This window comes from Microtus oregoni, unplaced genomic scaffold, assembly GCF_018167655.1.
Source record: "Microtus oregoni isolate MIOR12 unplaced genomic scaffold, Mior012 000054F_ref0000373, whole genome shotgun sequence".
Lineage (NCBI taxonomy): Eukaryota > Metazoa > Chordata > Mammalia > Rodentia > Cricetidae > Microtus > Microtus oregoni.
Window position 1 is genome coordinate 5,681,737 of NW_024543830.1, and position 26,418 is coordinate 5,708,154.

The following is a 26,418-nucleotide window of genomic DNA, read 5'->3' on the forward strand; positions in this document are numbered from 1 at the left end:
TCCTGTTTTAGGTCACCGGAAAGGACTAGTGAGGGCCTGGAAAGAAGGCTCAGCAGTTGAGAACAGACTGCTTTTGTGTATTTGAGTTCCATTCCAGCACCCACACTGTATGGCTCACCACCACCTGTGCCTCCAGCTCCAGAGAGATGTAAAGCCTCTGGCCTCTTTGGGCACCAAACTCACTTGCACGAGCATGCACATGCGCACACACACACACACACACACACACACACAAACATGCACGTGTATGCATACTTAAAAATAAATCATAAAACAAGTGGGGGTGGAAAGATGACTCAGAGGTTAAGAGCACTTGTTGCCCTTCCTGAGGACCCAGATTCAATTTTCAGCACTCATATAGCAGCCCAAAACTATCTGTGATTCCAGTTCCAAGGTATCTGACATTTTCTTCTAGCCTCTGCAGGCCACAGGCACACACACAGTAGAAAGACAAACATACAGCCAAAATACCCAAACACATTAAATTAAATTTAAAAGTACTTTTTAAAAAAAAGAACAAGTGTTTTCAGGCTCTGATTATGAGACATTACCCTGTTATTTACTTTCTCATTTGTTCTTATTTATTTTTATTTATTTATATCTGGTTGTTCTCGAGACAGGGTTTCTCTGTGTAGCCCTGACTGTCCTGGATTCGCTCTGTAGACCAGGTTGGCCTTGAACGCACAGAGATCAGCCTGCTGCTGCCTCCCAAGTGCTAGGATTAATGGCGTGTGCCACCGCCACCCCAGCTTAGTTCTTCATCTGTAGACTGGGATAGCGCTCCTCTCACAGGGTTGCTGGAAGCATTTAATGAGATGATGTAGCCTTATGTCAGTACAGACACACGGAAAGTGATTCATGGACACTAGCCAGTGTTACCTCTGTTCTCTGCTAGCCTTCTGCAGCCCACAGACACCAGGGCTAGAATGGGAGCCAGGAGCATGAAGAAAGGATTTCTTGATTGGAAGGAATTTTCTCTCAATTTACAATTATAGTCATTCACATGTAAAAATTATTATTTCTGACCTAATGCAGCCAATTGACTGTCATGGCAGACAAGGTGTAGGACCATGATCAGGCTATAATTTCTGTGATCCCTGCCTCTGTAATTTGAAAAATGGAGAGGATGATACTTATTTAAATGTCTCATAAGGACATAATCAGACAATATTTCAGAACACTTGTTATACTGCTCAAGTGTACACATCTGCAAGGGATAGAGGCCTTGGGGCTGGGGAACCCCATTTATAACAATGCAGAAAAAGATAACAAGGTTTGATAACAAAGTCACTTATTCCAAAACAAAATGAGGCCCATACGCTGGGCAATACGCTCCTCCATCATGGGAGGTGCCGGCCTGACAAACACGCCTGTAAGTTAAATTGAATTTCCACACAGAAGGTGAGGAGGAGAAGTTCCTTTATGGGTCCTCTAGGCAGCCGTTCTGCACCGCAATTTAATCCAGGCTGCTGTTGACTGAGCATAGAGAACGAGCAAACAGAGAAGAAAGCCTCCACTCATCCCTTGTGTCGCGATTTTCTCCATTAACCTCGATTGTCCCCTTCCCTGGCTTTCTGGCTCTGCAGCACACCAGTGTTTACATGTTTGGTCTGCTGGGTCTTACTTTGTGTCAGGCACAAGTGTGTGGGTACATTGTCATGTGCAGTTTGAGCTCGCTGAGACGTTGACTCAGGAGGTGAGGTGGCTTGCTCACCCACTTCAGACGCAAGCACATTCATGCCAAGTGTCTTCCAAGGCCCCTTATCTAGGATTAGCTGGGCCTCCCTAACTCTGAGACAGACCAAGAGTAAAAACACTACACCCTTGAGATTGAGCAGCTAGAAGGTAAACCATCTCCAACAGAGGCTACAACTGCTTATCCCTGGTTGTAAAACTCCCTACAGTGGGAAAGAGAAACTAAGAATGTATCCCCATGGAAATTCCTATGTGGGAAGTTCAACCGCGGAGAGAAAGCTCAATCAGAAACACCAGTTGATTGCCTCAGCCCCTCCAGAGTTTCTTCTGGAAGTTTGACCACCTGAGTTCAGGCTGCTCTCTCTATCTGTTGCTACTTGTTCTTTTACTAGGAAGCCTCCTCCTCTGTGCTCTGCCAGGATCAGTACTGGGAACTCTGGGGACCACCTTGAAGAGACTTCCCCAGTTGACTTCTGCTAGGTGCTTTGAATACCCAATTAGATCATGTTTTGCTATCATCTGTCTGCCTGTCTGTCTGTCTGTCTGTCTATCTATCTATCTATCTATCTATCTATCCATCTATCTCACTTGCTCTTTTTCTCTTACTTTGGCTTGTCAAGTACATAATAAATTCACTCATTCAGAAAGTACTATGGCTGTCATATATTGTGCTGGCTAGTTTTATGTCCCCTTGACACAAGCTTTAGTCACCTGAGAGGAGGGGATCTCATTTGAGAAAATAAGTCCAGAAGGTGAGGCTGTAGGGCATTTTCTTAATTAGAGATTAATGGAAAGGGTTCAGCCCATTATGGGTGGGAACAACCCTGGGCTCATAGTCCTGGGATCCATAAGAAAGCGGGCAGAGCAAGCCATGAGGAGCAAGACGGTAAGCAGCACTCCCCCATGGCCTCTGCATCAGTTCTCACCTCCAGGTTCCCGCCCTTTTTGAGTTCCTGTCATTACTTCCTTTGGTGATGAACAGTGATGTGGAAGTCTAAGCCAAATAACCCCCCTTCTCCCCAACTTGGTCGTGTTGTTTCATCACAGCAATAGTGACCCTAAGACTGAAATAACTTTTCATACAGAACACTTTGAAATCAAAGTAAGGCCACAGATTACTCTTGAGAATTCCTACATCAGCAAACATTTCCAAAGGAACCACAGTACTGGTGATGTGCTATCAGTCCCTTTGATGCCCCTTCCTTTCTTCTTAAGGCCCTCCTTCCTTACCTCTCGTGGGCTCAATCTATGAATACACTTCTTCCTTTCCCCACATGTCCCCTTCATATGGAACTTTACTCCCGTGACTAGAAAACCTGAGCTCAGCTTTGGGCATCTTAGGCAGCGTACTGCACCCATAGCAGGTGCCGTCTGAGAGAAGGCTCTTCCTTGGTCCTCTACTAAGATGAGATGCAGAATCTCTGGATCTCAAAGTACGTGCTCCTCATCACTGGAGACGTTATGGTTAGTTGCTAGTCATGTTGTTAGTGATGCAATGTCTGGACTTCCTAACACTGAAACAAAGGGCAGGGATGGTATCAAATGCTTATTGTTTAAATCAGCATGGATGCTGGCTGTTCATCCTAAGCCCGTGTTCTTTTGACATTTTGTCAAGGCCAAGAGACCTGAAGCCCTGTTTGCCACAAAATCTTCAATGGAGCTCTCACAGGGGCACCAAACCCAGCCTTTATCCCAAGGCTATAGAATTCATGTTTAAAAATTACTGAACATGCCTGATAGTTTTCCCATTTCTAAGGTAGAGTATTGTAATATGTCCTTAACCCTCAGTAGTGTCTTCCTAACCAACAACTAATTCCTGTGAGTTTTCAAGTCCTCCCATGGAGGTGTCTTGGATGTCCAAAATGGAAGTGAGTATTTAAGGACGAACACACATATTAATACTTGGTGAACTAGCAATTTAGTTTGCTCTTTCTCTCTTAACACACAGAGGATGAGGGTTTACAAGGCCTCTGGTTGGCCTCATACCGGACAGTGATTCTCAGCATTGAGACATAAGGACTAGTTCATCATATAAGGCCTGAACTATAAAAGCAAAGGACTCAGAAGTTACATCTGGAACTCAGCTGACCCCACTGGTCCCCAGCTCAGCCGTGCAACATCCAGCCATTCACCCCCTCATTGGGTGTGACATCCTCCATTTCTAAGCTCGCCATCACCTCACAACGAAAGGAGAGTGCACAGCACACTCCGCCTTTCCTAGTACCCGCACACTGCTGGGATGCTCTGCAGAAGCATTCGGTCTTTGAGCAGCAGACGATCCAAAAGGTGGGGGGAAGGAGGGTGTGAAGGTGTTGCCACCCCTACGCCCATCACCATTATTGCCTGCAGAAGTATCTGGAAGGATGCGAAAGCTGTCCTAGGACAGAGAAAACCTATGGTAACACAGCTGCTTTTGAAAATGTAATTTCACTGTGTTATATCTAAAGCCATCCCTAGTCAACTCAAAAGAAACCCATTTGTCTAAAGACCTAGGTACCAATGCTCAAGTGAGGCCTGCTCCTTGGGTATCCCCCAGGGGGCACCAAAGATCTGTTTCTTCTTTTAGAACATGGGTGTAAAACATTCTGAGTGCCTCTTGCATGGTATACATGCAGGATCTGTTGTGCAGGCGTGCTAGGATCAAGGTGGCTTGCAGGGAGCTGGGCTCTGCTTTGTAGCATTAGTTATTTCTCTTGGCCAAATCTAAGACTGTTCCAGAAGTCTGAAGCTGATTCTTGTTGAAAAGCAAATGGCTTTGGTTGTGTTTCCTCATAGAACAGACAGTATCTAGCTTTTTGGCATTGTCCAAGTTGGCAATAGAGAAAATAATGCTAGCTCCCTGGACTGGGAGTTCTGGGCTCACAGCGTTCCAAGTACTGCTTCTCTGGGTATCATTTAACCTTCCTGAGTTTATCTGAGAAGTGAAGGAGAAAGATGACCAGTAAAACAGAATACATCAGTACAAGTAATTGGTCTTCCATCAACCACTGGCTCCAGCAAGCAGCTAACAGCATATGCTTAGAACACACACACTCTTGAAAGGGTCACCATCATGACAACCAAGCTTATAATCCGGTCTGTAGATCATATTTTTATAAAATCCCGATTCCCTATTTGTGTTCCTAATTGGGATTAGAATGATCCACACATGGGTCTCACCTTCTCGAAGTCTCGAAGAGCCTGGGTCTGCACCAGTGGGGGCTTCTCAAATGCTCTCAAGGAGTGTGCCTGTCCATAGGGCAGCTTCTCGCTACTTCTCCAGGTCTGTGACTGAACTGGAGGGCCCCGATCCTTAGTGTCGCTGAGAAAAGCTGGCAACAAAACAGAAGAGTAAGAAAAAGAGTGTATATAAGAAAGGCAGAGAGCTGTTTTAACTGGCACAATCCAGCAGAATTTCCTTTCTGTAAAATACGAACCACACAGGTCCCACAGAAGGGATTCACACACAATAACTCTTATGGAATTTATTACTCATGGTCTCTGGTGAATATTGAGACGTAGCTCGTGTGTTCAGGCCTCTTTTTGACACGATGGCCGTCCTCCTCCTAGTTGGCCAAGTGACTTGTGCTGGCCAGCAAAACACATAAGAATGACACGGTGTGTGCCAGGTGATGAGGCCTCGCAACACCGCTGTTCTGCTCCTGACTCTTAGCAGCTCGACACTCATCATGGTGCAAAGCCGGGCCTTCAGAGCAGAGTCTGGAGTGGCGATGTGTGAACCAATAAGGAATCAGTGCCCCAGTCAAACATGACACATGCGGACCACAGATAGGGGCACAGCAGGGACGATGATATGAGGTTAAAAAACGTGTAGAAAAGTAATCTTTTGGGGCTGGAGAGATGGCTCAGCGGTTAAGAGCACTGCCTGCTCTTCCAAAGGTTCTGAGTTCAATTCCCAGCAACCACATGGTGGCTCACAACCATCTGTAATGAGGTCTGGTGCCCTCTTCTGGCCTGCAGGCATACAAGCAGACAGAATACTGTATAATAAATAAATAAATAAATATTTAAAAAAAAAGAAAGAAAGAAAAGTAATCTTTTCCTGGCTAATAGAAGTAAGGAAAGCGCCTTTATTCCCAAGCTATTCTTTTTGTGTTAAGAAGACCCACAAAGAATTCCTATGACCGTGTAAGAGCAAGTAGAGGCATACGGGCCATGGGTAGCCACGATTTCTGAAAAGTCAGCTAGACCGAGGACAAAGTAGCCTTAAGGAGTAAGAGACAAACTGTCACCTTTTTCTTCCCCTCTCTCCCTCCCTCTCTCTGTCTCCCCCTGCTCCATTTGTATACTTGTCAGAGAACTGTGTCATGGTTTGACTCTTAAATATCCCTAAAGGCTCGCTGGCCAGCCTATAGCACTAAAGGGAGGTGGAAGCTGGGCCAATAGAGATAGGTCATTGGGGACAAGACCTTAAAGAGGTTATGGGGACCCTGGCCCTTTCCCTCTCTCTTTTCTGCTCAGTTGCCACGATGTGGGTATGTCTCCTCTGCCATGGGCTCCTGCTGTGAAGTGCTGTCTCACCATAGACCAAGTGGGAAACAGAGCCAACCAACCACAGACTGGGACCCCTGAACCCAGGGAAACAGAGCCAACCAACCACAGACTGAGACCCCTAAACCCAGGAGCCAAAGGGAATTCTCCTTTCCAGTTGATCTCCTCAAGTATCATGTCACAGTGACAGAAAGTTGACAGAGAACATAAGGACAGGGGACTGAGTCCTAGTGTGCTCCCATCACCTTCCTAGATTTTTTTCAGGACCTCAGAAGAGATTTAGATTCATCCGTGTTCAGTGGAAAAGGAACTTTGAAGTAAAGGTGAACCAGCAAATTATGAAAGAGAAATGGAAATGTCTACTATTCTGGCAGAGAGAGAGAGAGAGAGAGAGAGAGAGAGAGAGAGATCAAGTGTACCATGGTGATCTTCTGTCTTTTTCTTTAGTCCACTTTGTCCTGAAAACACCTCACCCCCAATCTCAGGGGCATATCCTGTCTTGTCTCTGCAAGGAATCTGGGAGAGTAAGGAGCAATGGCTGCAGACACCACTAGGAAGTGGCTCTGATGGGAGGAAGCCCTTTTAAGATAAAGGAAAATGTAGAAAGAATATTGCAGTATTCAGAGACAAAGAAAAGTCTCCTACAAGGGGGAAGAGGCTGGGGAGAGAACAAGAGACAGAAAAAGAGGATCAGAAAGATGCTGGCGAGAAAGGAGTTGAGAGAACGAACGGTGCTGGCCAGAGGGACTCCGGGGCTGCATGGGGTTTTCGTGTTTCTTTGCATGACATCACTCATTTTCAAGAAGGACAATTGGAAAGGAAATTTGTTTTCAAACTGAACACTCTGTCAGCAAAACCTTTAGTTCTGTAAAATTAACACACTATGGCCTATGTGTTCAGCTAGCCCTGTGCTCGATGGTCCCTGATGCCTGGTTGTCTAGGGGTTTCAAGTACAAGAAAAGGAAAGCCCGTTTTATTGGTGGGGAAATTAGTTGCCGAGAGAGTTTTGTTGCTGTTTCGTTTTGTCTTGGCTGAGGTGTCCACCCAACAGTTGTCTTGTTCCTTGGACAGCGCTCTGAGATCATAAATTAACAATGTCATACACTGATGCCATTGACGCTGTTCTGTTAGTGGACAAAAAATGTTTCTGAGCAAACGTGATTTTTAAAATCGGAATTGTGGAGAGAAAGATTGCTTTCCCGTTTAGACGACGTTACCTAGGCTACTGAGTGGGGGCATAGATGATACAAAGCCATACTGCATGAGGTTGAGGGGGTGAGCAGAGCCTTTACGGCTGGAGTCGGATCCGGACTGCTCTCAAGCTGTGCAATTTTAAGCAGATATCTTCATTTTTCTAAATTTCACTGCCTCTGTGGACATGAGGATAATAGCACTTGCACAGAAATCTCACACTGAAGACATAAAATAACAGATGGGAACCTTCCATCCAATGCCTGTCAGTAGTAGGTATTTTGGACATTGCCTTTCAATATTTGTCTCAATTCTTGGATTTTCGGTTCAAAATAGAGGGCCTAGACACCCAAAATGTTAAGTATGGTATCCTGGAAACTTCTAGACTGAATACACACAGTCAAATATCAGTGTGTGTGTGTGTGTGTGTGTGTGTGTGTGTGTTCTAGAAGTTTCAAGCAGGCCAGGATCTTGCTGTCTCGACCTCCATGGTGCTGGGATCCCAAGTGCACACCACCAAGGGCTTTTCTAACTGAGCAGTCTCCTCGGCCATTTGGATGCCAAAAGTGTCTCAACCTCTCCTGCGCTGGGATCCCAAGTGTACACCAGCCAGAGCTTTATACTGACTTGAGCAATCTCTTCAGCTACTTGGATCCCAAGCTTAGGGAATGCTGAGGTCTTTAATTTATTCAAATTAAGGCCTGACTTCTACATGGAGCACATGAACCAGTTACGAAAAAAAGGCAAAACACTTAGCAAGTGAAGGAAATCCTCTGGTTGGGAGCAAGCCTTTGAAAGAAATGTTTCCCAAAGGAAATCTGTCTCAACCAGACTCCAAACATAAGCATGGCATACTTTCTCATATATGAAGACCCTATAGGTTAATTTTTACTTGTTTATGAGTGTGAGTACGGGTTCTAGAACTGGAAAAGAGATTGCGAGGAAGGCGGGTAAGTGGGTAGTTGAAGTTGTATGTGGCAATGAAGCTGAAATTGGGGCCTCTAGAAGAAGAGGGGACAACAGGAGGGGACAGGAGGACAAGGGAGGAGATGAAGCAAAGACAAAGTATACATAAAATGCTAATATAAAACACATTACTTCGTATAGTTGTTTAAATTAAAAAGAGTCAGCGTGGTAGCACATGCCTTCAGTCCCAGCACTAAGGAGACAGAGCAGGCAAATCTCTGAGTTCAAGGCTAGTCTGGTCTACAGAGCCAGTCTCAGGATGACCAGGGCTACATAAAGAAACCCTGTCTTGAAGGGGATAGAGAGAGAGAGTTGTCTGTACTTTGATTTTACAATGAGAACATCCCTAGCTGCCACATGTGCAGTAGAGTGTGTGCTATAATTATGATGACATCAATAAGAATAGTAAAGAAGATGTAGGAAGTGCTTATTTCGAGACAAGAATTCTGATCATTTAATCTTACCTCTGAGAGTGACATCATTACTACACCCATTTTAATGAGGCATCAGGGTAGAAATTTCATTTTAATGGCAAAATTTATGGTACTCATTTGCAAGAGACTTTAATCTTACAATCCTAGCCCTATTAAAAGTATGAAGAATTCACAGAAGTATTTGTGTGATGATTGACTGTAGCACATACAGTCACATACCTCCGAGCACATACGATTACATACAGTATAAAATTTCCCACTGGGGAATTCCAGTTAGGGGATTATATGCTACACTGGTGTGTGCAAATTTGGAAATCTATAAAAATTTGAGGAAACTCCCATTGGGAATTGATTTGGGGGAACAGCAGGAAACAGCGATGTTAAAGGGCAGGGCCCATGCTATCCTTACCTGCTGCACTGTTTGTTCTGGGTACCATCTCCCCATCATCTTCTCCAAAATAATGTCTGCCGAAAAAAAATACACATTAATGAATGAGTTACACACCACAAGGCTCCTATTCCTGAGGTCCAAGACATCTGTGTGCTATTCCCATCCATTCTTCACAGGCGCCCAATAAACTCTTACATGTACTAACTGCTATTGTAGTTGACAAAGGCATAGAGAACTTAATGGGTGTAAGGGCTTGGTGAAAGGGACCTTCAGAGCTAGTAAGGAGCCAGACAAAGAGTGGGAGCAAAAGAATATTCTATCAGGAGGCAACAGCGAGTATCAGAAGTCAAGGACATCCCTGATGTGGCAGAGGAATATGTGTAGCCAATCTGCAACTAGACAGAGCTGAACCTTCTTAGAGAACAAACAATAACAAAGATAGAATACTTAGTTTTAGATAAACTGTCCTGGGTTCTGAGTGAGACTATGTGGAATGAGAGAAAAAATAAAAAAGAACAGTGTTCTAATTTGCCCCTCGACTTCTGTGGTAGTGACCAAAACAATTTAGGGAGGAAAAGGTTCCCTTCAGCTTATACTCCCAGGGAACAGTTCAACTCCAAGGGAATTCTAGAAGGAACTCAAAGCCAGGAACTTGGAGCAGAAATCATAAAGGAAGGCTGTTTGGGGCCGGCTGGCTCCTCTTGCTCGGGTTTGTGTTCAGTCAGACTAGGAGTGGAACCGCCCACAGTGGGCTGAACCCTTCCACACCATCAACAACCAGGACAATTTCCCAGCGTCAAGGCCACGGGCCAACTGGTCTGGGACTCTGTCTTCTGAGATGACTCTTAGATGTGTCATTGAGATGAACACTAACCAAGAGCATTTGGGGGCATCTGTTGCTCAAGAAAGATGTGAGGGGTTTAACCAGGAAAAAGACAATGAAGGAAGTAAAAAACTTTAATGTTTAGAAAGTAGACTTGACACAGTGGGGGCTGGGAACATAGCCGAGTTTTATAGCAGGTATCAAACCGTGGATTTGCTCCCAGCACCCATGAGCAGAGTGTGGTGGCTCCTGCCTGTAATCATAGCCCTCAGAAGGCAGCAGTCGGACGGTCAGAAGAACAAGGCTCTCTGAAACTGCAAAGTAAGTTCAAGGCAAACCTGGGCTATGTAGGATCCTACCTCAAATACTGAAAAAAGATCGACACAAAAATTTTTGAAAAGCAAAGTTTATTAATGGAAATGTTCATAAGGGTAAGATCCAGGAGCCAGGACTTTATCTGCAAAGAACAGACACACTCTAACATCCTTTACACAGAGAGGGCAAAGATCACAGAGATCAATCAATAAGTTGCACAATACCTACATGGTGTTAGGTGCTGTATTCTGTTTGAGTTTTTTATTTGAGGGACTTTAGGCAGCAGGAGCGCTGGGCCCAGGGTCCTCCTGCCTGCTGAGCGTGTTTGTGTGTCAGCCCCCTTTTCCCTCTGAGAGGAACCTGGGCCTCACTCATGCTAGGCCAATGGACTACACGCACAGCCGTCGCAGCAAGGTTTTAAACGTTGTTGTACCAGTAATAATAATAGTAACCAGTAATAATAATGATAATGATGATAACGATCCAGAGGACCAGAATGTAGCCTGAGAACAGAGCTCATATCTAGCATGAGCTGAGCCTAGGTACTGTTTGAAGCTTCCCAAATGTAGCAGTGAGCAGGACAGGCAACAATATCTCTGTAGTCATGGGACTCACAGCGAGAGAAAACAAGTAAAATGAATAGGAGGACTTGGGCACAAGCTCTATAAAAGGCTGAGCTGTAAACTGAGGCTATGACCACTCTCAGGTATGGTTGGGGGTGTGTTTTTATTGTAGATATGAGGGAAAGTACAGCCAGAAGCATCTGGAAGAGTCTAGAACAGGGAGAGAGAGAAAAAGATAGGCTAAACATGGCCAGCAGAGAGGGGAAGAGGGGAGAGAAGGAGGAAGACTAGGAAAGTAGAGGACCAAGAAAGCACCTAGCTAAAATAGTAGGGTTCTATCTAAGGGAATGAGGAACTGGGGGAGCTCATGAGCTGGAGAAGTATTTAGGGTAGGAGGTGGGGTGGGAAGGGCTGAAATAGTCCCATGTACTTAGGATGCTGAGAGAGCCTGGAGCCAGCATTTTCACTGGTGTGCGAACAGGCCCCCAGACAGCTATTTGTCCCTCCTGACAGTGGTAAGAACTTGGCTCCTTTGGTAAAGAGAAAGAAAGGGGCGCTTTAGCGATACTAGGGTTTCTTTGGACCTGACAGTGAGGGCACAGGGAAAGAGGGCATAGAGAAGGGCTAGAGGTAAGCAGAGGCAGGAGACTGCAGCTTTTGGTGGACAAGATTGCTCTGTGGAGCAGTGGGTAGCTCTGGGGGTCTGTGAGAAGACTCCTCTAAGCTGATAGCATCAAAGGCAAAGCCCTCCAGAGGGAGCAACTAGAATGCAGGACAAACAGCAAGGAGGGCAGTGTGCTGAGCAGAGATGGGGGGCAGGAGGTGAGAGGGTTATACGGTGTGGGGGTTGGGGGCATTAAACTGCTGCGGTTTTTATGAATCAGAAAGATGAGTGGCTAATGGTTTTAAATGGATGCTGGCTACTGCTCTGACAGGTTGGGTGGACACACGAGTACGGCGGGGATAGAGATGGCTGCCATTACTCTACAGAGAGATGCTTTGATATTGAACTTATTGATCCTATAAGCTTTGGGGTATCCCCAGACAGTGGTGTCCAAAAAGAACTCAGCAGACAGGGCCTCTCCTTTTAAAAACCAGACAACTGTCCCGGGGAGACAGAGGGGGGAATCTGGCATTTGTTTAGAAATTGATGTTTGCCTCAGGGATGGAGTCACATAAATCTTCACTCTGTTAGCCAGATGGACATGAAAGGGTTGAACATGACACATTTGGAACGCACACAATTCTTTACTAACCAAAAGTAGATCACCAGCTTCCGGATCCCCAGCCCTCTGCCTTTCTTTCATCCTTATTTTAAAAAAATCTCCCTGTGAGTGAGCCACACCGTGGAAGAAATGGATGCAAGCACCACTTTCAGGTTCCCTCCTGTCCAAGTGATGCTCAAAGAAGATGTCACAACTATTCAGGAGAACCACGGCTTGAATGTGTGTAAGGGGAAATTTATAGTTATCCGTGCTGCTCTCTGAGCATGCGTACTCAGCCCAGAAAGGTGGCTGCCCATCTGCCTTCAGAAACAGTCAACCCTCAGGCCAAAGCTACTCATCCGACACTGTTTCATTCTTTCCACACCCGGGTGACCTACTTCCACATTCCCTGGAAAAACAGAAGTTCCTGCCTCTTCACGCAGGGGGTAAGTCCCCATCCCCCCCACCCCCCCACCCCGCTTTAAATAAGACCGACAAGTCATTTCCAGCTTGCCACATCCCTGCCCCTGTTCCCTGGTCTATCACAGGTTCCTGAAGCTGCTGCCCTGGTACAGATGAAGAGTTACCAGGGTTTCGCTTCTGCTTTAAGACACATGAGAAATCGCTCGGCTTCAATACACAATCCATTATTTTGTGTGGAAAGTCGCTAGCTTGCTTGGGTAGCACGTTTACCTCTCTAAGCTATTCTTTCCTCAAATTTTCACCCAAGCAGAATATGTGTTTCTATATCCTTATATTAATTATAGATTCAATTGTCAGGGTTTAGATCTGGAATGCCTCCCCCCACCCCGCAAAGACTCCAGTGGGTGGTGGCCAGAGGTGACAGAGACTGTAGGAGGTGAGACTTTGGTTAAGGAAGTAGGTCACTGTGCATATATCTTGTTCCCATCCCTCCTTCACACTTTCCTGCTTCCTGAACACCAAGAGGGAGGCAGCCTTCCCCTCTCACGCCCTCATTCTGTGATGTTCTGTTTCACCAGAAGTCCCTGGTAGAGTAAGTGACCAGATCGATAAACTCAACTAAACCTTTCCTCCTTCAAGTCATTTCTGGCGAACATTTTGTCCCAGTGACCGGACACTGACAGAGACAAAATCTAACAACAAAACTCATCTGAGGGATTTTCAGGGATCTGGGGTTCTCTCCAGACATGATCTTGCTCAATGTTCCTTGCTCAACACAGTCCAGATTACAGAGCAGGGGCGGGTTGTAACAAAGCAAGGTATCAACCCTCCTGGGTGCCTCACCTTCCCCCACCCACACATGCGTGCTCAGCTTGCTGCCTGCCTTGTGGATCGATAACTGGATGGATGGAGAGGTCAGATTAGACAGGGCTGAGCTAAAAGGCACACTCGTAATCTCTCAGGAGAGTTTTTAAAAATCACTTTAGCTCTGTTAACAGCTCAAATTCGCTCTCGTAATGCCAGGCAGGAGGCACTCTCCACTGCTCGAAAAGGTTGGGAAGGAACTTGATGCGTCCCCAGGGAAGGAAGGGACCCATAGGGAAACCCTGAGTGTTAGAGGGCTGCCATTTACGACATCCGATAAACCCAAGTGCAAGGGGAATTGAGGGAGAGTAGACAGACTCCAAACCTGTACACACACACACACACACACACACGCACGCACGCACGCACGCACGCAGGCACGCAGGCACGCACGGACACACGCACGCACACAAGGATGTCAAATGTTTCTCTGGTATATTCTTCTGCTTTAGCCAAGACTGAAAAAAATATGTGTATCCCTTGTCCTAGTTTCTCAAATTGAACTGTATTTAGATTTAAAAAACAAAATAAAACACGAGTCTGCAAGTGACTCTGAACACTAGTACGCTGTGCACCAGGGCACTAGCAGCTCTCCCACACAGAGTCTGTATTTACTCATTTCCTCACGGTGCTTTACCTTTTCAAAAGAAATTTCAAAACTTCAAAAAGAAGTTTGCTGTGTAAATGAGGAATAGCCCTCGCCTTCTGTTTCTCTCTAACATTATTATTCTTTTAGAAACAAAACCATTCCACGTACATTGTGTGTGTGCTGGCGCTCTTGTCAAGAGAACCTTCTGTTGGATTGGAAGAACCAAGAGTCTCTGAGCACAGCTTACTCACAAGCTGCCCGCTTGCTTGAGTTCTGCATGCCATCCGCCCATGCTCTCTGCGTCAGCTGATACGTAACCGGCACAATACTAAATTCAAGCCACACATTGATACTTCATATCTTACACGCTGGCTTTTCCTCTAGTTTTCCGAGGTGATGTAATTGATACTCTCTGAAAACCATCTGCCGCTCCCTGTCACTCTGATGCTGTCGGCCTGACTGATGGCTCTTCCCCGTCATTTCCGGGAATGGTAGTTTCATTCACCCTAAGGTACATCCAGGACACTAGAGTACGCTTTGCTTGAACACAGCTTCTTTGAAAATCCAACACTGCATTGACCCAGTAGTCTAGTTTCTCCTGATGCTGGGAAGCAAGGCCAAAGCTTCGACACCACGGTGGAAGCTGCTGCGGTATTTCCCACAGGGCAGAGAGACTCTATTTTGCAAACTGCGTTCTTGGTACCATCGTCTTCAAATTCCACCAACTGAGTTTTCAGAGTAAAAGGAGTCAGTATCAGTTACCTATCAGCTTCAATAATTTGTCCCTCAATATAAGAGGTAATTATATCTTAGGACCAAGATTGTCTCCAAAACTACTTTGAATGGCTATGTGAGTCTAGCTCCATTGTTTTCCTCTTCAGTTTTATAAATTAGAATAATTAATCTAGGGTTGCATTTTCTTCTTATATGAGTGGAAAACCCTCCCAAATGTGATTATTCTCATGCTCCTTCCCCAGACCATAGGCTTGGAGGCAGTTTTGAGTATCGTCCTGGGACCCACCACCTTGCTTAGCATCTCCCAGCTGAAGAAACAAGGCTAGGTTTTCTGTATTTCCAGTTCGTTTTTCTATAAACAAATTTCAGAAGCAGAAGAGTAATAAGTTTGAGCAGAATGCAGAACAGTAACCTGGAACTTGATTGCTATTGCTATGCCATCTTTCTATAGAAATCTATGTGCGTTGGTGTATATGTTCAGGTATGAATGGCTTGTGCACACGTGTGTGCATACATGCAGAGGTCAGAGTTCAACATCAGATATTTTCCTCTATTTCCTCCCATCTTTTTTTGAGGGAAGGAGCTGGGGGCAGGGCCTCTCAGTGAAACTGGAGCTCACTGGTTTGTTTAGCTATACTGTCTGGCTAGGAAGTCCCAGGAATCCTCCTGCCTTTGCCTGTCCAACTGGATTTACAGATGCATGCCATGCCTCCACACCTGGCTTTTAAGTGAGCATTGGAGATTGACCTAAGGTCCTCATGGTTGCATGGCAAGTTTTTCACCAATGAAGTCACTTCCTCAGTCCTGCATTTAGAGTTTCCAACTTTATAAACATTTATGGAGAAGTTTTTTGCATGCAAGGCACTGGAAATAAAAAAGAAATTATGGATCTTGTCATCCCATAATAGATTTAGAGAGGAAGACACATGGTTCAAAGAGGTAATTGTGAGAACAATGTATATGAAGGAATTATAGAACATAGGTGAGGCAGTAATATAGTCTTCAAAGAGGTGGAGGTCTCGGAACCTTATAGAAAGCCGAGAACTTTGACTGAATCTAGATCTTAAAGAACAGCTATAAGTACACGCAAAGCATCGTGAGGAAGGTCTAAAGACAGGAAGATGAACGGTGGGCTCATCTAGTCATAAATGGTTCTCTAGGATTCATCCCCGTCCATGTGTTACCTTTCCTTCTCGCACACTCTCAGACAGAACGCTCTTGGTGTCTGTCCTCACACAGGATCTTCACTGACCTCTTCGAGCACTGTTATGGTTTGGACCCCCAAGGCCTGAGAAAGGTCACTGTGCCTTGGTCACCAGCATATGGCACTTTTGGGAGGTGGGGCCTGGTGGAAGAGAGTACTTGTCCCATGTGCCATTGATGGGCACAATAAGACCTCACCCCCTTTCTCTCCTTGCTTCATAAACACCATACAGTGAGCAAATTTTTACCATCACATTCTCTTGCCGTCACCACAGGCATAAAGCCCCAAATAACCACAGATTGAAATTATCCATTTTAAAAGGCTGTTTAGGTCAGATACATTGTTACAACAATGCAAAGTGACTAACACAGAAAACTGGTACAGGGAGTGGGGTTGTTGATGTTGTAATGTCTGATGATGCCTCTCAGATGCCTTGGAGCAATTCTCACGAGAGCTCAGATCAGAATGCCATTAGGAATGCAATCTGTAAGGTACAGGCTGGGGAGGCTCCAGGCAGAAATAAAAACTCTTGGGGTTAGAGCACATCCTCATTATGTTCTATCAAACCAACATGCCTGCATCTCATCAATGCCCTGAGACTCTAGGAAGCTGAGTTTCAAAGTTTCATTCACTTGGTGTGTAAATGTCAAGGTAGTGCAGCTTTCTTGCTGTGGTGTGGGTACCGCTGGCTACTTTTACCAAGGTTTACAATGTGAACTGGGGACCAAAAAACAACGCAGAAAGATCTGTAATCTTTATAGCTGTCCAGAGAAAGAACACAGTCAAAGTTATAAAACATTCCTGAAACTGTAAGTCATACTAAACCTTTCTTGCTAAAAAGTTGATACATCTCAAGTATTTTTTATAGTGTCAAATATCCAACGTAAACTTTGAAAAATCATTTAGTAATACTGTCAGTAAGAAAGGATCAGCATGATTTTTGTACTACAGTAAAAATGCCTATAAATACAAACTAGGAAACATGGCTTAGAGAAAGGTTGGAGGCTAGGGGTGGGGGAATTTAAAAAAAAAACACACACAGTGTCTTAGTTTTATTGCTGTGAAGAGACACCATAACCATGACAACACTTATAAATCAAAAGATTTAATTGGGGCTGGCTTACAGTTCAGAGGTTTAGCCCATTCTTATCATGGCTTGAAACATGGTGGCCTGCAGGCAGACATGGTGCTGGAGACATAACAGAGGGTTTTCCATACAGATCCCTGGGCATCAGGAAGAGAGAGGCACTGAGACTGGCTGGAGCATTTGAAAATCTCAATGCCCACCCACAGTGACTTACTTCCTCCAATAAAGCCACACCTACTCCAATAAGGTCACATTTCCTAATAGTGCGACTCATTGGTGACCAAGAAAACAAATCTATGAGCCTACGGGGGCATTCTTACTCAAACCACCACAGCGCATAAGTGTTCTTTTCTATTTTACCAAAAGATTCTTTAAAAATGGAAAATGTGGGTTTTTTTTTTCTTGGTTAGAAATTTGTTTTGTTTTGTTGGGTAGGTTGGTTTACTTTGAGACAGGATCTCTCTTTGTGGCTCTGGCTGTCCTGGAACTCATTCTGTAAGCCAGGCTGGTTTCAAACTCATGGGGATCCTCCTGCCTCTCCCTTCCAAGTGTTGGGTTTAAAGGTGTGTACCACTATACCTGGCTTGGAAAATGTGTTTTGACTTCTGCTGTTCATCCTAATTAATGGTCTAAATGATCTACATTAAAGATGAAATAGTTCAGCGTTAGGCTCAGGGTGGGTTTTTCGACAGAGTCTTGTAGTGTGACAGGAAATTTGCTGATGTTTGCTGCTTACTGAGGTCTCCACAGTATTTAGACCTCATACATTCTGCCCTACTGTTTATGTTGTTGAAATGGTTTAAGCCTTCTTTGAGGGGCAGGAGAAATGACTCCGCAGTTAAAAGCAGCCGTTGCTCTTCCAGAGGACACAGGTTCAGTTCCCAGAATCCACATAGTAGCTCACAACTGTCTGTTGATGGAGGTGGGTCTTGTATCTTATCTGTTGCTTTCATTGGTTAACTAATAAAGAAAACTGCTTGGCCTGATACGACAGAAAATTAGGAAGGTGGAGTAGACAGAACAGAATGCTGGGAGAAAGAAGCCGAGTCAGGCAGTCGCCATGATTCTCCCACTCCAGACAGACGCAGGTTAAGATCTTTCCTGGTAAGCCAGCTCGTGGGCTACACAGAATATTAGAAATGGGTTAGATCAATATGTAAGAGCTAGCAAATAAGAGGTTAAAACTAATGGGCCAGGCAGTGTTTCAAAGAATATAGTTTCCGTGTAATTATTTCGGGTGTAAAGCTAACCATGCGGGAGCCGGGGCGGCCAGAACGCAGCCCCGCCGCTCCTTATTACAACAGTCTATAACTCCATTTCCAGCATGTCTGAAACCCCCATCTAACCCCATGCAGACAAAACATTTATAAACATAAAATAAAATAAATAAATCTAAAAACAGACTCCTTTGATATGACTTGCTAGATTCTGTTTGGATCAAGTAGAAGGAATTTTCTAAAGGTCAATTTTTTATATTTTATTTATATCTACATTAAATCTGTCAAATACAAAATGGCAAGAAGTAAAAAAACCTCTATAGTCTGGGTCTTTTTTTTTTTTAACCCATGTGACGTTCTGGCCCTGACAATTTATAAATGACAGGACTTCACAAATCGGCTCACCTTGACAATACAGACATCTACAGGTAAGATTTTTTTTTAACTGCCCTTGCATAGCTTTCCAAAGCAATACATTTTCTTACAGTGAAATGCTGCTCAGTGACCATGATAATTACTATGGAGAACCATCACACCCATCATCCATGCTGCCTCCCAGTTTACGGAATGAATGTCTTATACTTTCCAGGCACTATTCAATAATGTCCTGTAAAATAGACAGTCTTCCTCTGGTTCTAGGTGAGGAAGAGGCCTGGAAAGTGAGATGCTCTGTATAACATCACACTGAAACATGAACTTGAAAAATGAATTGGTATCACTCCAAACCTATAAAAAATATGTAACATAAACATGGATTTATTTCATTTTCCATAATGTGTATCTGTGCATGGGTTTGTGCACATGAGTGTAGGTATCCAAAGAGGCCAGAAGAGGGCATCAGATCCCCTGGATCTAGAATTACAACTGGTTGTTGTTGTGGGAAAATGGTCTGTATTCTGTCAATTATATTTTAAATAAAAGCTGTTTGGCCAGTAGCCAGGCAGGAAGTATAGGCAGGACAACCAGATAGGAAATAGAGGTGGGACAATGAGAACAGGAGAATTCTGGGAAGAAGGACGTTCCTTCTGCAGTGTGACCCAGCCGCAGAAGAAGCAAGATGTGACTGCATCACTGAAAAAGGTACTGAGCCACGTGGCTAACATAGACAAGAATAATGGGCTAATATAAGTTATAAGAGTTAATAAGAAGCCTGAGCTAATGGGCCAATCAGTTTATAACTAATGTAGACTTCTGTGTGATATTCTTTGAGACTTAATGACTGTGGGAGCCGGGCAGGCTAGAAACCCCTACAACAGGTTGTGAGCCAATTAATATAGGTAACGGAATCTGAACTTGTGTTGTTTGCAAGAAAAGCAAGTGTTGGGGCTGGAGAGATGGCTCAGAGGTTAAGAGCATTGCCTGCTCTTCCAAAGGTCCTGAGTTCAATTCCCAGCAACCACATGGTGGCTCACAACCATCTGTAATGAGGTCTGGTGACCTCTTCTGGCTTTCAGGCATACACACAGACAGAATATTGTATACATAATAAATAAATAAATATTTTTAAAAAAGAAAAGCAAGTGCTCTAGACCATTAAGCCATCTCTTTAACCATTTCAGACTTTTTTCCTGTCCATACAGACCACCCTATTTATATCCATGAATAAATGCTTCCTTTGTGCCTGCCTTAAGTCCAGTGATATGAATCCTGAAAAAACAAGAGAAAGGCAAGGTGAGCTCCCTGCTGTGCCAAGAAGATGCAATGGAGACTCAAAATAAACTTGTTTCTTGGGATAACAATTTCTCCATGGAAGACAGCTCCCACTTGCATCCGGGAGTGCTGGTCTAACAGATGCTATGCTACGGGAAGTCCTGAAGGAGAAGTGCTGAGAATGACTTAAACAAGTCCTATCCTGAAAAGTGTCTCTAACCAATTTTCTCCTGAGCATCTTCCCTAAGCCCCTAGATGTTAGCACTGGGTCCTGTCCCTTACAGTCCGTGTGCGAAAGGACATAAGACATGATGGAAACAGACTTAATCAAAGTGGAAAGATCATTTGTGAACATCTTCTGAGACCACATCTCAGGTCCCCTTTCCACTTGCCAAGAGAGAAGAAAGTCTATGCTTCAACTGTTGCCAAATAATCCTACCCCATGGTGTGGACGGGATCACAAGAAGGGACATTCAAAGTGCAGATAGGGTAGAAGTCACAGAGGCAGAGCACAGGACTGTTATGAAATAAACACAGTGAGGTCATCATTTTTCTCATCCCCAGACCCATCATTATAACCTCTGCAAGTGAGGATGCTGAACCGGCAAAGCCCCTCAGAACACGCAGGACATTATGGAGAGCGCCCCAACATGTTAAGCGTGGACTGACTTGCACTGACTCGGAAGCATCCACTTCTCCTCAGCACAGGCTGCAGTTACAGCCTTCACCTCATACAGTCTGTCCATAAAAGTGCCCATGATCAGACGCATCTCTGGCAGGCAGTTTCTGGAGTGCTCACCAGCAACTTCAATGAGCTGCAAGCACCATTTACAGCTAGCGCGACTGCTTGTCTGCAACAAATGTCTCTCTGCCTCTCTGTCTGTCTGTCTTTCTCTCACACACACAATCTCTCTCTCTCTCTCTCTCTCTCTCTCTCTCTCTCTCTCTCTCTCTCACACACACACACACACACACACACACACACACACATCTGTCTATCTCACTAAGCCTTTCTCCCTTAAGAAAGCTTTTTTTTTTTCATGCCGCCACCTGTTACAGCTCAGGGAAATGATTTAGGACTGTAGAAAGCAAAGGCCTTTCTGGTGATTATTTTCTTCACCTTGCCTTATAAGGCCATCAGATATTCAGCTCTCTAGTAATCGCCTCTGGCTCCCTGGGATCTGCAAGGAGACAGGGGAGACATCTATGCATCTTTGGGAAGATGCATGAAAACCCTCCAGCTTTGGCTTCGGCCGGATCACCAGGGACGATGCAGGGTGGCTCTGCACTTCCAGAACCTGTCTTTTGACTTCTACTTCGGGTCTTGCCAGAGCATTCTGTGGTCCTCCTTTGTCATCAGTGACTAATATTCCCAGGGCCTGGGCTATGCTGAGGCAATTGGCTCAATATGCCTACAGTGCTATACTGAGTGTCAAGAGATTCGGGATTTGTTCCCTTTTTCCTTATTTTTGATCCATACAATCTTTCATTATTTAATTTCTCTGTTTTTTAGTGGATTTTAAAGAGCTACAAGCTACTTGTAGAATTTTTTAAAAATTAAAAGCAAAAGTCATTTCTAAAATGTCACTACATATAGACCCCCTAAAAAAGATTTCTATGCTTTTACTTTCAATTGCTCTTCAGTTTTGCTTTTGTGAATTTTATTAACGAGAAACCACGTTGATTGTTGTATGAGGAGCGGGACTTTTTGTTCTTCCCGCCCGGCTAGCTTACACCTGAAATAACCACATGGAACTTGTATTAATTAAATTACTGCTTGGACCATAAGCTCTAGCCTCTTATTGGCTAACTCTCACATCTCGATTCAACCCATTTCTAATAATCTGTATGTCACCATGAGGTCATGGCTTACTGGGAAAGATTCAGCATGTCTGACTCTGGCAACTTCATGGAGGCCCTCCTTGCCTGCCTCCTTTCTCCCAGCACTCAGTTCTGTCTAATCTGCCTACCTAAGTGCTTGACCCTATCAAAAGGCCAAGGCAGTTTCTTTATTCAACCAATGAAAGCAACACAAACACAGAAGGACCTCCTACACCATTCTCCACCTTGGTTGCTTTTAATTTTACATTTGTATATGTACACGCATCTTTGTGCATGCGTGAGTGTGTACGTACATATGTACACCCACATTGTGTGTGTGTACATGATGGAACACATGTAGAGACCAGCAGACAACCTGCAGGAGTTGGCTCCCTCCTGCCACCAAAGAGTTCAAAAGTAGAACTTAGGTCATCAGATGAGTAGCTTACAGCTTCCTCTACCCTCTGAGCCAACTCTCCCACCCTTGCTTGTATTTTCATATTAAATACATATTAAAATAAAAGGTTGAAAAGAGGTGGCTCAGCAATCAGGGATGCTTGCTGTTCTTTCAGAAGACTCAGATTCAATTCCCAACACCCTCATGACTGTCTGTAACTCCAGTTCCAGGGGATCTGATGCCCTCTCTGGCCTCCACAGACACCAGGCACACATATGGTGCACAGACACACATGAGGGCAAAACACTATGTACAGAAAATAAGATTTTTAAAAAAAATGTTATAAGAGATGTTGTTTCACAGAAAGAGTCCAGGAAAGTGGGAAAAAATGGAGGAAGCAAGTGGGAGAGGGAGAGGAGGATGTTAAAAGAAAATTTTAGATTACAAAGAATAAATCTAGACTCTGCTGCCTCCATATGGCTTGATAAAGAGCTTAAATAAAGCCTATGGACTTCCACAGGAATTCCAAAATTTACCAAGTCTTGTGGCCTGTTAAGGTATCAGAGAATCCAAAATAGTACTGAGAAAATGGTTTTTACAATTAGTTCTGAGTGTAGGCGCCACAAAGAGGAGAATAAAGAGCAGATAGCCTAGGTGATATGGGAAAACAGGAGCTTAAGTAAAAAATGAGGTAACCTCAGTAATCGGAGAGACAGGAAAATGAGGGGCTGTCATACATGGTTGAGATTTTCCTTCCTTCGCTCTTTCTTTCTTGTTCTTTTGCTTGTTTTTTTGTTTTGTTTTGGGGATTCTTAAGGAGAGACAGTATGGGTTAAGGATGACCCATGAGGGAGGTCAGTGTTTGCAGGATACTTAAGCAAATTCAAGTTCAGAACTGGGTTGGGAGGACTTGGAGGCACGCGCATGCCTGGGGGTCATGCTCGAGTATCCTCATCATTCACTGTTGGGCACCCAGCACTAAAGAAGTCTATCTCGTAGCACAAACGGCACACACTTCTTAAACCATGTCGTTCAACGAACACACAATGGTGCCAGGTTTTGCTAACCTGCTGTGCCCATTTATAAAACAGAAATACCCAGCAGATGCCTCAAGCCTTCTGGAGAATGTTATCTGGAGAATTCCTAGTTAAAGATCTACGGAAGACTTAGTCCATTGTCCAATCAAATTACATGGAAAATACAAAATAATCCCACAGAAGTGTCACAGAACAGGCAAAAGTGCTATAGGAAACACCAGGAACTTGCTTCTAAAAATAATTGCCAAAGGAGGCAGTGACAAAGCTAACCACAGCAGGATAAACTGTTACCCAGGCAAAGGCAAGGCTAGGTGTGTGGGTGGGAACAGCCGGTATATTAAGGCCCACACACAATAATTTTAGAACAGGGTGAACGAAGCGGCAATCGCAATCGCTATATAACCAGCTCCCTAGGGTTGCTGGCAATGTTATTCCTGGGAGGCTAATAACCTGCAAATGCTCAAGGAAAGCACAGAAGACTCTTTTGAAGCTAATGGTTGAAATTTTACACATTGTAACTTAGTGCATACAATGTACACTTCCTTCTGCTACAAAGCATACATTGTCTTAGTCCAGAAGCAGTATATAAAAGGTCGCACACTAGGTCCAGAAGCAAATGTAATGTTTTCTTTTTCCTTGCAGTAGGCATCCTAACACATACTATGCAGAATTTTGCTGCCACCCAAATCTACTTTTATTGCCTTATATCAATAAGTTATGTCTATTACTGTCTTAGCACACAATAATGCTAGAGATTAATAACCACGACAAAGCATTTTCCCCCAAAGAAGGGTAAAAGTTAGGAATGTTGCTATCGATGTATCTAGAGATACGACAGTTTGTGTTGATGTATCCCAGTTCATCCTCTTTCTCTCCCTTCCCGCCCCCTCCCACATGGATATTCGGGTCTTGAAAAGACATTTAAACAGCAGTATATCCTTCTGCTATATGCACATACAACCCGCAGGAATATCCACTGTATTTTCAAAACCCGGAAATGTTTAATCTTGCTGTTCCACTTCTGAACATCAATTGTCAATAAAAGAAAGAAAATCACATGAAAGAAGATGTTTTCAGCATCCAGGCAGTTGCTGGGTATTTATAATAGTTGAAGGTGGACAACTGCAAGCCTAGGAATGGGAAATGATTAAACGGTATATTATAACGCCACATGACATGTTATTCCACATGACGAATACAGCACAGAGGGTAGCAAGTCCAAGACAGGAAGGGGATGAGACAAGTTAGCAGAAAGTCCCATAGACTATTACGGTGTTATGGAGATGCAAGTTGCAGTTATTATTGTAAAATTCATAATAAATAATCTATGAACAAAAATGATTGGTTTTGAGGGCTCAGAAAAAAACATCACATCTGATTTGTCTTGCTGACCAGAGAACCCGGAAGATGCTGTGAGACAGCAGGAACACAGGGCCCCGTACATCTGAAAGGTTTAAAATACTAGTGGGTGGGGTCACCTCGGGTCATCATGACATCTTTTTTTTATTTTGGACTTTTATTCTAACTTTAAATGTTATTTGAATTTTTGCCTGAGACAACATGTGAGATGTCCTGAACCCAGCTAGGAGTGTTATTTATAAAGTGGCTGGATTTGTGGGCCATGTCTTAAGACATCCTCTGAATGGTGAGCGGGGTCATAACAAAGAGAGAGGCCAGGATGAGAGGTCTCATCCTGTGATGAAACGCAGCCAGCTCCCCCTTCCAGAGCAAAAGCAGCCTTCCCTGCCTTCTGTACCCAGCCTTAGTAGCAGAAAGAAGGGGGGGGGGTGAGTACCCTACACTGATCTGGTTTGTGGAATAAAGAGTAAAATCAGTGACTTAGACAAAGTCCTGAAGCCACAGCCAAGTGTAGTGCAGTTGCCAAGGCAGAGATTTTCCTTCTCAAAACGCAGAAAATTAATTGCTAGCACTGATGAATATTCAACAGGATCCACTGTCTAAAGATATCTCAGTAATAGAGTTGGGAAAGCAAGCATTTTCCTGATACAAAAATGCTTCATGCAGAACACCAGGCAAGCAGGACACTGGCATCGTCTAACCGCCATGCATGCTAATTTTGAACAGGGGAAACTCACATACCCTCCCTCAGCAGCCACATCTGTAAAATGGGGCAAAATGCCATCTCTGGCTCTAACTATTCCTTTGTCAACAGGACTCTCTGGTGTTTCACGTGAATTCTACCAGGCTGAGAGTTAGCGAAGGGTAGGACAAGGGCTGCAAGGGTGACCGGGTCGGTACCGCACACTACGATTGATGCGAATCTGGCCTTACTTCAAGCTTCACTTTAACTATATGGCAAAGACGTAAAATCAAATCCTGAAACCTGACCATTGATTCTCTTGGCTGTTACTCTCCTTCTCCAGCTTGTCACAGCCTTGGAAGGCAGATACAAGTAATGCTTGTGTTTTATTGAATCTAATTACAGGGTAAAAGAAACAAGAGACTAATATGTTGTTCTTTCTTAACCTTCCATCTTTTCTTCTTGTTGTTTGTGAGACAGGGCTTCTCTGTGTAACAGCCCTGGCTGTCCTGGAACTCACCTCATAGACCAGGCTGGCCTTGAACTCACAGGGATTCAACTGCCTCTGTCTCCTGAGTGCTGGGATTAAAGGTATGAGCCTCCACTGCCTGGCTTCTAGCCTTCCATCTTTAAGGCTGCTCTTAAATAGGGACAGGCTGCCTTTCTTTTAGTTGTTTGTTAAGGCAACACATATAAGAGTCACATATGACTTGCCCTACTTACTCAGCATCCCCATATGCCACAAACAAGAACATTTCCACCCAAAAAGGGAAGAGAATTTGTAATGACCTTTCCAGTACTAAGCAGAGTGGCAGACTGAGCAATGACACCCCAGGAGGTCCACATTCCTAATCACCGGAGTTTGTGAACATGCCACTTTACATGGCCATAGGCACCTCAAAGATATGACTATGAAAAGAGATGAACTTGGGCTGTTTGTCTGGTACCAAAGTAGTCACAGGGGTCACTCTAAGGACACAGGGATGTTGGAATGACAGGGGATGTGATGGAGTGATGTCCTTGCTGGATTAGTGCTCTGTGCTAGGAATGCTGAGGGTCTCCAAATGCTGGAAAGGGCAAGGAATGGGTGCTCCCCTTGAGCTCCAGAAGGAACACAGACTCAACAGCACCTTGAGTTTAGTTTCAAAGACCGGTTTTCAGACTTTTGACCTCCAACATTCCACGCTTTAGGTGTCATAAGCCACTGTTTTTGGTAACAGAAAACTAATCGAAATGTGACCCTGGAAAACCCACAGTTTCTAAAGCAGAAGTCATGGTG

At 44.3% G+C, this 26,418-nt stretch overlaps 1 protein-coding gene across 6 annotated transcripts in view; it reads right to left on the reverse strand.

The window, feature by feature from the left end:
• LOC121437847 (myomegalin-like) overlaps nt 1-26,418 on the reverse strand; it is a 209,651-nt gene that overhangs the window by 153,878 nt on the left and 29,355 nt on the right. For all 6 annotated transcript variants that reach the window (XM_041637929.1, XM_041637932.1, XM_041637935.1 and 3 more), the window contains exons 2-3: nt 9,187-9,242; nt 4,855-5,006 (exon numbers count right to left, since the gene is read on the reverse strand). In XM_041637929.1, the coding sequence (XP_041493863.1) occupies nt 4,855-5,006; nt 9,187-9,242 (208 nt within the window). The remainder of the gene's footprint in view (nt 1-4,854; nt 5,007-9,186; nt 9,243-26,418) is intronic.